This window comes from Ursus maritimus, unplaced genomic scaffold (assembly GCF_017311325.1).
Source record: "Ursus maritimus isolate PB19 unplaced genomic scaffold, ASM1731132v1 scaffold_2, whole genome shotgun sequence".
In the NCBI taxonomy this organism is placed as follows: Eukaryota; Metazoa; Chordata; class Mammalia; order Carnivora; family Ursidae; genus Ursus; species Ursus maritimus.
In genome coordinates this window covers 7356574-7368319 of record NW_024424452.1, presented here as the reverse complement: position 1 = coordinate 7368319, position 11746 = coordinate 7356574, and the positions used below count along the sequence as shown (strand labels likewise).

The 11746-nt window shown below is 52.7% G+C and overlaps 1 protein-coding gene across 2 annotated transcripts; it reads left to right on the top strand.

The window, feature by feature from the left end:
• The first annotated feature begins 1291 nt into the window (after positions 1-1291).
• On the top strand, positions 1292-6693 carry CUNH7orf61 (chromosome unknown C7orf61 homolog). 2 transcript variants are annotated; one of them, XM_008698420.2, is made up of 3 exons: positions 1313-2205; positions 2395-2718; positions 6221-6693. In XM_008698420.2, the coding sequence occupies exons 1-3, from the start codon at positions 2152-2154 to the stop codon at positions 6452-6454; spliced, it is 612 nt and encodes a 203-aa protein (XP_008696642.1). In that variant the 5' UTR covers positions 1313-2151; the 3' UTR covers positions 6455-6693. The 2 variants fall into 2 exon arrangements, with proteins under 2 accessions (XP_008696641.1, XP_008696642.1); XM_008698419.2 differs by having other exon boundaries at positions 1292-2718.
• The last annotated feature ends 5053 nt before the right edge of the window (positions 6694-11746 follow it).

Below are 11746 nucleotides of genomic sequence, written 5' to 3'. Positions count from 1 at the left end.
CTCCTGATCTCCCTTGGCCCCTGGCCCGGCCCCCATCTCTGTCTTCAAGCCCTGACCTTGTCTCTGTCCGGCATCGTTGCACACCGCAACCCCCACCTCCCCCGCCGCCTCTTCCCTGCTTTGCTGCTTCTCCAGTGATCCTTCATCATTTGGGAGCAGGGCCATCTCTCACACCCAGGCCCTCGAGGCACTGGGCAGGGATGAGGTTGGGGTGGCCTGGGACCCCTGACTCTTTGTCTGTCCCCGGGCCCCCAGGACTTGGTGAAGTCCCACCTCATGTTTGCGGTCCGGGAGGAGGTGGAGGTGCTGAAGGAGCAGATCCGAGACCTGGCTGAGCGGAATGCCGCGCTGGAGCAGGAGAATGGACTGCTGCGTGCCCTGGCCAGCCCTGAGCAGCTGGCCCAGCTGCCCTCCTCGGGAGTCCCGCGGCTTGGGCCCCCTGCGCCCAACGGGCCCTCCGTCTGAGCCTCCCTTCCCTCACAATGTGCCTTTGGGGGCTGCCACAGCTGCCAGGCCTCGTGCCAGCTGCCTGCCCCCTCTTCCTATGCAGCTTTAATGCCTCCTGGTCCTTGGGGATGGGAGCTGAAGGCTCAGAATTGGCCTGTCCCCCCACTCTTCCTCAATCTCCCCCTAGCGCCCAGGGACTGGGCTGTGGCATCCCCAGGCCTTGAAGGAGGAGGGAGGACTTCAGGATGGGGTGTTAGGTGGGGCCCTCCTCCTCCCTCCCGGGGTGTCCGTGTTCTGGGACCCTTGGCAGTAGATGGCTGGGGGGGTTGGAGTCTCCTTGGCAGACACCCCATCCGCACCTTGTTCCCTCAAAGTACTCCCTCTCCTCTGCCCAGGGGTGGGAGTGTGGACAGTCTGCAAGTTCTGGGATTCAGGTTGTTATTAAAATAATAATTATAATTAAAAAATCCGAAGAAACTTGAATCTGGAGGTTGGCATCTCGTTGCTTGTGTCCAGATGGGGCCTGCAGTGGCGTTTCCACTTGTGGGGGAAAGACTGAGGCTGTGGGCCCCCTTGGAGAGCTTGTCCAGATTGGGAAGGTGCAATGTGGCTTAGAGTGGTCGAAAGAGTTGGGGGGGGGGGCTGCACCAAGGCCCAAAGGGAGTCAGAGGCCTGGGTCCTGGGAAGGGGCAGGCAGGCAAGGCAGAGGGAGTGGGGGGGGGAGGGGGGCATCAGCCCACGTGCTGGGGGGCAGGGAAACAATGAGGCCTTTGGTGATTGCGCAGGATCCACCCCCAGCTTCCCAGTGTGTCCCCTCTGCGGGCTGGATCCCGGTGGCGGCTTGGGGGCGGGGCTGGGGGCCCTCAATGGGCCCCTTGTTTCAGCGCTGGGTGTGGGCCAGGCTCCCCGGGCACACGGTGCCCTCGCCAGGCCTGGCCGGCCTCCGTGGCTTCCACCCTCTGCTGGCTGAGGACCGGCCCTGTGGGTGAGCGGGGCCCCTCCCTGAAAGCCTCAGCCGGACTCCCGCCCCGGCCCCGCAGAGGCAGGTAGGGAGAAGGACCCCATCTAGTGGGGAAGGGGGGAAAGCAGCAGCCTCCGCCCGAGAGCACCCTGGCTCCAGACTAAAGGGGACCCGTGGAGAGTGGGATCCTGGGGGCGCCCCAGGTTGGACTTCCCACCCTAAAGCTCCCCAGATTTATGACCTTGGGCAGGTTCTTTGTGTTTTCTGCATCTCAGCTTCCTCGTGGGTGAAATACCTACCGGGGGGCTGCGGTGCTGATTACATGACATCATAGGTGGGAAATGTCCCGTGAGTACCAGGCGCTGAGTAAATGTTAGTGTCCCTTCCCTGGACCTGGGGGAAGAAGGGCTGAGCGCGCAGGGATTGGCTCGGCGGGTCCTGGAAGGGCCTCGGGGGTTGGGGTCAGGGCCACCCAGGTTCTCACAATGGGCTAGAACTCTGTCTTCCTCTGAGTTCTCATCCACTTTGACTCCTCTCCCTGTCTCAGGGAGGGGAGGAAAGACTTTGGATGAGTCGTCGGTGAAAGCTTTCCCCCTGGATTCTCTCTTTCTTTCTTCTCGGCTGTGCCTGAAGCTCCCGAGAGATCCCTCAGGTGGTGGCCACTGGCCTGCAGCCTGTTCCCCTCCACCCTTTGTACCAAATGCTTGTCCTGCCCCCTACTTGGTGCTCGTGTATTGGGAGAAATGGCTGTGGTAATGAGGTTCTTCCGGTGGATTTGGCAAAAGATTACTCGCTGGGTGAGTTTCAGAGAATACCCCTTCCTCCTGCTGTGCTGGGCTGGAGGCGCTTGGTCAGTGACCTCTAGGTCACAGAAACCCACTGGGGGAGGAGGCGGGGACACTCACGGCCCCTTCCCCTCTGTGTTGGCCTTTCTGCCAACCATCGTGCCCCTCTCTTGTCTCTCCTCCCCCTGTCTCGGTGCTCAGGTTTTCTTCTGGAAACACAAAGCTAAGTCAGCCGTCTTGGAACACCATGACTCCCAGAAAAGTGTAGTGAAGGTCGAGAAGACTCCCAGGGTGATCGAGACTTTCAAGTTGGTTGAGCCCTGCGAAGAGGCTAAGATCTCCAAGACTGAGGAGACCCCCAAGGTGGCTGATCCCTTCACGTTGGTCACATCAACAGATAAGGCTGAGGTAGAGCAGAAGCGTGGGGGCCGGTCCCTGCTGCAGCTGCCGCGGACAGCTGTCAAGTCTGTCTCCACGCTCATGGTCTCGGCCCTGCAGAGCGGCTGGCGGCTGTGCACCTGGAAGGTCAGCACCGTACTTCCCTGCTTCCCAGGGCTCCTTCCACCCTCCCTGATCCCCCATGACTCATCCCCCCCCCTCCGGCCACTTGGTTGACATTTGTTTTTGTGTGCCTCTCGGGCCCTGAGGCGGGCAACCAAGGAGACACGGTGAATGAGATTGACCCAGACTGAGGGAGCTCCAGACAAGGTCAGAAGCATTGTTGGTTCAGGGTGTCAGGGGTGTGACGTGGGAGGTCAGGGACTGTGGGAGCCCAGAGGAGAAGCAGACCTGGGGAGTCAAAGAAGGCCTTCCTAGCAGAAGAGAGGGTGAAGCTGACACCGGAAGGACTGGCGCTGCCTTGGGGTGGAGTGGACTGGGGAGGGAGTGAGGGGGATCGTTCCACGAAGACAGAATAGCAAGTGGGCTGGGGTCGGGTGGGGGGGTTGGTGCTGGCCCAGTGTGTTGGGTTTGGGCAATCCTGGGGCCAAGGGCCAGCTTGTACAAGGCAGAGTGGTTGGCCATCTGCGGAGTTTGGATTTGACCCTAAGAGCAATGGGAGCCCTTGTAGACATTTGAGCAGAGGACTGACACCAACAGATTTTATTTTATTTTATTTTATTTTTAAAGTTTCTTCCTTATAAAACTCTTTTTTTTTATTTTATAATGATTTTTTATTATATTATGTTAGTCACCATACAGTACATCCCCGGTTTTCGATGTAAGGCTCGATGATTCATTAGTTGTGTATAACACCCAGTGCACCATGCAATATGTGCCCTCCTTACTACCCATCACCGGCCTATCCCATTCCCCCACCCCCCTCCCCTCTGTAGCCCTCAGTTTGTTTCTCATAGTCCATAGTCTCTCATGTTTCATTCCTAATTCAGAATCATTCGAGCTGGCTTCACGCAGAGTTCTTGTCTCCACCTCTGTGGAAACACATATTCCTACGTTTGAACAGTGGATTCAAAAGAACACGATAGAGCAGTGATCAGGATAAAGACGAACAGAACTCAAGTTACTTCAATTCTGTCATTCTACGTGACCATTTGGAGCTTTTGGTGCAGGTGCCCCTTCTTTTCACTACGTCTGTATCTTTGGGGTAAACACCCAGTAGTGCAATGGCTGGATCATACGGTAGCTCAATTTTTAACTTTTTAAGGGACCTCCACACTGTTTTCCAGAGTAGCTGTACCAACTTGCATTCCCACCAACAATGTAGGAGGGATCCCCTTTCTCCACATCCTGTCCAACAATTGTTGTTTCTTGCCTTGTCTATTTTTGCCATTCTAACTGGCGTAAGACACAACAGATTTAGAAAGCTCGCCTGCTCTCATAGGTTGTGGCGTGGCCGCTCTGGAAGCAGTTTAGTAGTTTCTTTTCTTTCTTTCTTTTTAAGATTTTTTAAATTTGTTTATTTCAGAGAGCGAGAGAGAGAGAGAGAGAGGGAGGGAGAGAGAGCACAGAGGGAGAGGGAGAAGCAGACTCCTTGCTGAGTGGAGAGCCCGACACGGGGCTCGATCGCAGGACCCCGACACCATGACCTGGGCTCAAGGCCGATGCTTAACCAGCTGAGCCACCCAGGCGCCCCAGTTTGGTAGTTTCTTATAAAACTAAACCTGCAATCATCATATGCCAAGCAGTCATACTCTTGGCATTTATCCTAGACAAATGAAACTTTATGTTCACACAGAAACCTCCACATGAATGTTCAGGGCGGCTTTATTTGTAATAGCCAAAACCAACCCAGATGTCCTTCAGTGGGTGAATGGTTAAACTGTAATGTGTCCATACCGTGGAATACTTCTCAGCCATAAAAAGAGACAAATTATTGATGTACCTGACAACTTAGACAAGTCTCAGGAATTATGCAGAGTGAAAGCAACCAATCCCCAAAGGCTATATATATATATATGATATCATATATATTATATATGTTATATATACACATATATGTAATATATGTAAATATATGTGTATATATAATATATATACACGTGTATATATTATATATATAGTATGTATAATAAATATATTATTAGTATGTGTAATAGTATGTATAATATATATACACGTGTGTTAGTATGTGTAATAGTATGTGTAATAATATATATACACATATGTGTGTGTGTATATATATATATATATATATATATATATATATATATATAGTATGATTCTATTATATACCACTCTTGAAATAACAAAATTATAGAAATAGAGACTTGATTAGTGGTTTAGTGATTGCCAGGGACTAGGGGTTGGGGGTTAGCAGATAGGTTGGTTATAAAAGGGCAACATGAGGAATTCTTGTGATGATGGAAATGTTTCGTGTGTTAACTGTGACAGTCCGTGACATGAACCTGCGTGTGTGAGATAAAATTGGGTAGAATTTCCCATACACACAACTGAGTACAAGCAAAGGGGGAGATGTGAGTAAGATCGGTGGACTGTATTGCTGTCAGTATCCTGGCTATGATACTATACTGTAGTTTCGCAAGATTTTCCTACTGGGGGGAATACGAGGACTCTAGTATTTCTCACAACTGCATATGACTACAATTAATCTCAAAGTCAAAAATGTAATTTTAAAAAGGGAAGTGTCTAGATCACTACCAAACCAACTTATTTCGGCCTTGAATGAATTATTACAGCACTAAGAATAAGGTTCACTTGGTGCCCTGTGATGGGCGGGTCAGAAAAGGACAAGAGGAGAGGCAGCGTATTTAAGAGTTAGAATTGCACCAGCCTGTTGCTTGGATGACGGTGAAGGGGGAGGGAGAGACAGGAGTCAGAGCAGGATGGAGCCATGCACTGGGATGGAGAGTAAAAGAGCAAGAGCAGACTTAGGGGGGCAAGTGGTGAGTTGAGGGCATTGGGACAAGATGAGATGTCGGTGGGACATTTGCATGGAGATATCTAGGAAGCAGTGGGATATACAGGCCTGGAGGTGAGGAGGGAGCTCTGGACTGGAGATGGAGGTCAGGGGGCCATTCTGGCCTTCTTCTTCTTTTCTTTTTTAAGATTTATTTATTTATTTATTTATTTATTTATTTATTTATTTGAGAGAGAGAGCAAGCACACAGAGAGAGGGGACAAGCAGACTCCCCACTGAGCAGGGAGCCCCACATGGGGCTTGATCCCGGAACCCTGGGATTATGTCCTGAGCTGAAGTCTTAACGGACCGAGCCACCCAGGCACCCCGACCTTGCCCTTCATTTTAACACAATCTCCATGAAACCCTAGCGAGGACTCAAAGATGGGTGAGACATGGTGCGTGTCATTCAGGAGCTCGAATTCCAGTGTTGAAAACAGGTCTGCAGAACAAAGAGAGTATGACATGCCAAATTTTCAGGCAAACACAAGGGTAGAGACAAAGAACACCTAATGCAGCCCAGGAAGGCTTCCTGAAGGAGGCGGTGGCACTGGACAAGCCTTTGCTGTTCATCTGGCAATGGTTTGCACCAGCGATTTCTCCCTGGACCAAGCTATTTACATGTGCACATCTTCTCTCTCTCTCTCCTAGTCCTCTGTGAGTTCTACCTCCATTTCCTCCCAGATGAAGTCTGGGTCCCCCCTGGAGACGCCGGAGGCTGAGATGCTGCGGGAAGTGTACCTGGTACTGTGGGCCATCCGCAAACAGCTACGACAACTAGCCCGCAGACAGGAGAGGCGGAGGCGGCGCCACATCAGGGCCCACACTGGCCCCCAACCTGACTCAGCTCAGGGCCTGAAACAGGATGCCCGGAGTCCCCTCTAGGGGGGAAACCCACATCCTCCAAAAAGCCCCTCCTCACTCTTAGGTAAGGTTGATAGGAGAGGTTAGGGCAGCAGGCCAGGAGTTGTGGGTGAGGAGAAGTTTTCATACTGTCACCTCTCATCGGGAGCCCAAGTCCGGGCCTGGGGTCCCACTTATTCCCCTTCATTCTTTTTATTCAATTTGTAAAAAAAAGAAATTATCAAAATGTTGGGAAATAAATATCAGATATTTCTGAGTAACCCTAGAGTGTGTTGTGGCTAGCCAGAGGCAATGAGGGGAACTCGGGTGGGGCAGGGAGGGGCGCCTCAGGGGCTGGCCCAAATATGTGTGGGAGTAACTTGAGGGCTGGGGGGGGGGGGCGATCCCCACGTCCAGGGCCCCCTGGGGCCCAAACCCACTTTCAGGGGCTGATTGCCTTTGGCAGCTCTGCCAGGCCAGCAACTCCCCTTTACTGAAGACACGAGGCGCCTCTCAGGTCCTGATCCCCGGCTCTCCCTGGCAATCCTACAAAGACGGGGCGTTTTGCAGAGGTTAAGGGACTTTTCCAGGGCCCTGCAGCGAACGAGACCCGCGGGACACTACGCGCCCCGCCCCTCTGGCGCTCTGGGGCTCCCCCATAGCGAGGTCAGGGGGTCTGAAGACTGACGCAGCGGCAGCCGGACACGCATCGGTGGGGAAGGCTCGCAGGCCCTGTTGGCCGCACCCCTGCCGAGAGCGGCCGAAAACTACACCTCCCAGGGTTCCGGGAGGCGCCGGGGGCGGGGGAGCCGGGGAGGCGGGGCCTGGGGCAGCGTCCGCGCGTCCGCGCCCGAGGGCCGAGCGTCCTGCTGCTCGTGAGGGTGTCGGCCTGGCTCCTGGGGCGTGGGTGGGGGGAGGCAACACGAGGGGGTGGGGGGGGGGAACACGAGGGGAGACCGTGGAGCCGCAGGTCCCCTCGCGGACTTAGTACGCCCGCTTGCGCGGCCCCACGAAGGCGCAGAGGTGGCTCCCCGATGAGAAGCAGGGCTGTTTCGCAAGAGTGCAAAATTGGGAAATTTCAGTGTTCACAGGGCTTCTGGGTGCAGTGGGGAAGGAGGACGGGATGCCAGCACAGGCCCCGGGGAAGCGGGAGAGGGGGAGGAGGAGGGAGGGTGCGGTTGGCCGAGCCGCTGGGTTTTGCTCGCGGAGCTAGTGTGACTAGCGAGCAGGTGGTGGGCGTGAGCAAAGCTGGGGGTAGTGAGGAGCAAAGGGGACGGATTGCTGGACGCAGCCAATTCCCTAGAAAAGTCAGCAAACTACTCGCCCCCCCCAGAACCCCCTCCCCACCCGCTCTGTTCTGGAAAAGTTAGGCGCCCTTGCTGGGAATCTGGGTTGCCTTTCCCAAAATTCCGGAACTGCAGCAGGCTGCCCAGCCCTATAGCTCTGCTACCCCGAGCCCGTTAGCTGTCCCCCGCACCCCAACCTTGCCAGCCACAGGAATACCAGCCACTCTTATTAAGCTACCGTGACTACTTTTAAGCCTCGTTCTAAGTAATTCTCACAACAGATTTGTGATGAAGTATTGTTTCCATTTTTTGAAGGAGAAAACCAAGGGACAGAAACGTCATGTTTAATAAGTCATGCAGCTTTCAGTGATGCACCTGATGAGTCTAGCTCACACCGGCCACGTAACACACATGTTACACACACACACACGTTACAGGGCAGGCGTTTGGTACACGAAGTGGCTTCGCTGGGAATGTGTCTTGAGTTTAGCATGAAGTCAAGTCCTGTTCAGGTGGGTCCTCAGAACAAGCTGATTCACAGTGGCTCATTTCTGGGGCTTTCGATCACCAAGTATTCCTCACCTCTGCCTGTGTGCCGGGAACCATTCTGGGGCCCAGTGGCATTGGTGCCGGGTCTGTGTCCCTGGGTGAGATTCAAGATCAGCCCCTCCAAGTCCTTAGAGACAGGCTCCTCTTGCAATTGGGGACATTAAGGTTTCAGTGAGGGTCGCTGGTAAAGAGGCTTGCAAGTAGCTACAGGCCCAGGAGCCAATCCAGGCTTGAGGCTGTGGGCTTGTGGGAAGGAATACTGCCCTCATTTTTCTTTGGCTTCTTTAGCATCTTGGGAGTGGGAGGGGAGGAAAGGAAGAAGGTGAGTTCAGCCAGCAGCCAAGGGAGCTGTTGGCACCTCCCACCACTCTCTTCCTCCCCAGACATGATGGAGTCCTGGCTGGGGTTGGCCAAGCAGAGGAATGGAGACTTGCAGGAGAGAAAGGAGCAGGATGGAAGAGAAGTCCAGAGAACTTGCTTTTCCTAGATGTCTCAGTGCACCCAGGTGGCCTCCTTCTCCCCATCCTAAGTAATCCAGCCCAGAGCCCTGGGGAAGACCTGTGCTGGGGCCTGGGGAGGAACTTTCCAACTGGGAGGGAAGCATAAGTAGTAGTAGTAATTTGCAGGGAAGGATGCTTACTCACCCCAGCCCTCTCCTGGTAGAAAGAAGTGGAGGACAGAGTGACCCCCACAAAAATCTGCCTCCTAATGACAGTCTTGTGAAAAACTGCCACCTTGGACACCCTCCTCTCCCATCCCCAGACCTCAGGCACTTCTTCCCCAAAGCTGCTCGACTCCATGAGGCAAAAGTGGTAGGGCTATGGGTGGGCTGAGTTGGGACCAGAGTCGTCCTCTATTTTCAAAGAGGGGCCCTAGGAATGTGGGGAGCCACGTGAGAGTGCTGTTCCCAGATGCCCTTGCTCCCCCCCGCCCCATCATCATCTGATGGTCTGAAAATTTCAAATCTTTTGTCTGGCTCCACCACACAGCAAAACATGTCCTACCCCTGCTGAAACCTTCCAATAGGTTTCCACCCTTCTTGGAAAAAAATCCATACCATTCCCTTTGTCTAACTTCCCTTCTGTCAGGGCTTGGCACTGTGGGCTCCTTTGCTGGTCTGGACTCTGTACGAAATCACCACGTCTTCACGAACCCTCTCCCTGATGACCTGACTAAATCAGCTAACCTCTGAGCCTTGGTTTCCCCATCTGTAAAATGGGGAAAGTGTCACAGGGTTGTCATGAGTGTGAAGGAAAGGATGCTTAGTACAGCACAAGGACTCAACAAATGTTAGCTGCTGTTATTATGATAATGGTTCCGATTTACCGTGTACAGTTACTATCCCCGTGGCCTAAAACAGGACTAAAACAAAGTAAACATTCCTGTAGTGTGTGGGAAGCACACTCCGACCAGCTGGGTCTTGGATGCCTCGCCATTTTGGAAGTGACCAAGGAAGAATGCCATGTTCAGCGAGTAGCAGGAAGGGCACTGGACAGAGAGTCAAAAAGCCCTTGGTTCTGGACTCAATATTGCTGTCTCTCCGCTGTGGGACTTGGGCCAGTCACCTTCCTTCACTGGGCCTTGGGCTCTTCAAATAAGATACTGGGTTGAAGCAAACAGTTGCTCTGCTCCCTGCCAGCCTCCGGGGGTTCTGGTTCGAGTCCTGTGCTCCCTTGATCTACCACGTAGTCTTCAGGGTTGGGGACACATGGTGCCTTTAACTCCCCTCAACCCTGCCTCCTTACAGCCCAAAGCGGCCACGAAGAGAGTCGAACCAGGTAAGACATTCTTTGTTTAAGCCTTTGAACCCAGAAACAAAGTCTCAGGCCCGGACACCGGGTCTTTTTTGACCCACATCACTCCCTCCTCTTCGGCTCTCTTATCTGAGCGCTGGGGGAGGAGAGCCAGCGCCGACTGAGCCTCCCCGGGGGCTGGCCCCGGGCATGAAGGCTTTAGCCTCGGTTCTTCTTGGATGCGCAGACAGGTACACAGACGTGCGGGTATCTGTGGCTATATCTTGACTTGGTCCCGTTTTCTCCCTCAGGAGTGGCAAGACCGAGACTGACTAGAGGGAGAGATCGTGTCCATCGCAGGGCTGGTAATGCTCTCTGCCTCTCGCTGGAGCTGCCTGTCTGCTCCTCGGGTCGTTCTGGGGTACTGGGGAGATAGCCTGTTAAGCTCTCCAAGGGGGACATGGACCAAGGGGAGGGATCTCCTCTTCCCTTCTCGGTCCTCTTTGGTTCAAAAGCGGAGCCCACCTGCCCCACACCTGTCTGCCCACCTCACTGGGGATGCCCGGGTCTGCGTCCCTGTGATAGCTGAGTCATGGCCTTCTGCCTGTTTCCCTTTCCCTCAGTGCCTCCCGGGGTGAGTGGCTGTAGAGGGGCAGGTTTTGCAAGACAGGCCTGGTGTTTTGGGTTGAAGGAGGAGTGCACAACTGAGGTGTGGCTGTGGCTGGCTCAAGCTGGGGCTGCTGAGGCCCTGAGAAGGCTGGTTCCCAGGATGCAGGGGTCCGTAGCACCCTTTGCTGGCTTTCTCTCTCTGCCTCCAAGTGTAAGACCCAGCTATTTTCCCTTTATTGTTTATATGCTCTGATAGTTTTCCAGCTGGGTTTTGGGTCTTTTCTAGAGTTCAAAATAGAGTTTAAGAGCCTGCCCTCTGGAGCCAGACTACCAGGTTTTGAGTCCTGGCTCTACCACTTACTAGGTATATGACCTTGGGCAAGTTGCTTAACCCCTCTGTGTCTCAGTCACCTCAGCTGCAAAAACGGAGGTAATGTCGGGATGTTGTGAGGATCGAATGAATTAATGCACGGAAAAAACTTAGAACAGTACTTGCCACGTATTGTGTGCTATAGACACTCTTGTTTTTATTATTATTTCTTATTGATATCTAGAAGCTCTTTATATAGCAAGGGTGTTAACCCTTTCTGGGATATGAGTTGCGGATGTTTTAACACAGTCCTCTTTTTTCTTTTATTATTTTTCTTTTTATTTTTTAAAAAAGATTTTATTTATTTATTTGACAGAGAGAGACAGCCAGCAAGAGAGGGAACACAAGCAGGGGGAGTGGGAGAGGAAGAAGCAGGCTCACAGCAGAAGAGCCCGACGTGGGGCTCGATCCCGCAATGCCGGGATCACGCCCGGAGCCGAAGGCAGACCCCTAACCGCTGTGCCACCCAGGTGCCCCTGTTTTTTCTTTTAACTTTTTATTTTCGAATAATGTGGATTCGCATGCAGTCATCAGAAATAATATCCAATTTTTCCACGTAGAGGTGAAATCTTTACAAAAATTATTCAGCATATATACTTCATTTTTAAAAAGTTATTCATTATCGAGGTGAGATCTTCTGGCATTTGTCTTTCTCTATTTCACTTAGCACGATGCCCTTAAGGTCCATCCATGTGGTCACAAACAGTAGGATTTCCTTTTTCTAAATGGCTGAATAATATTCATAAATATATATATATATATATATATATATATATATATATATATA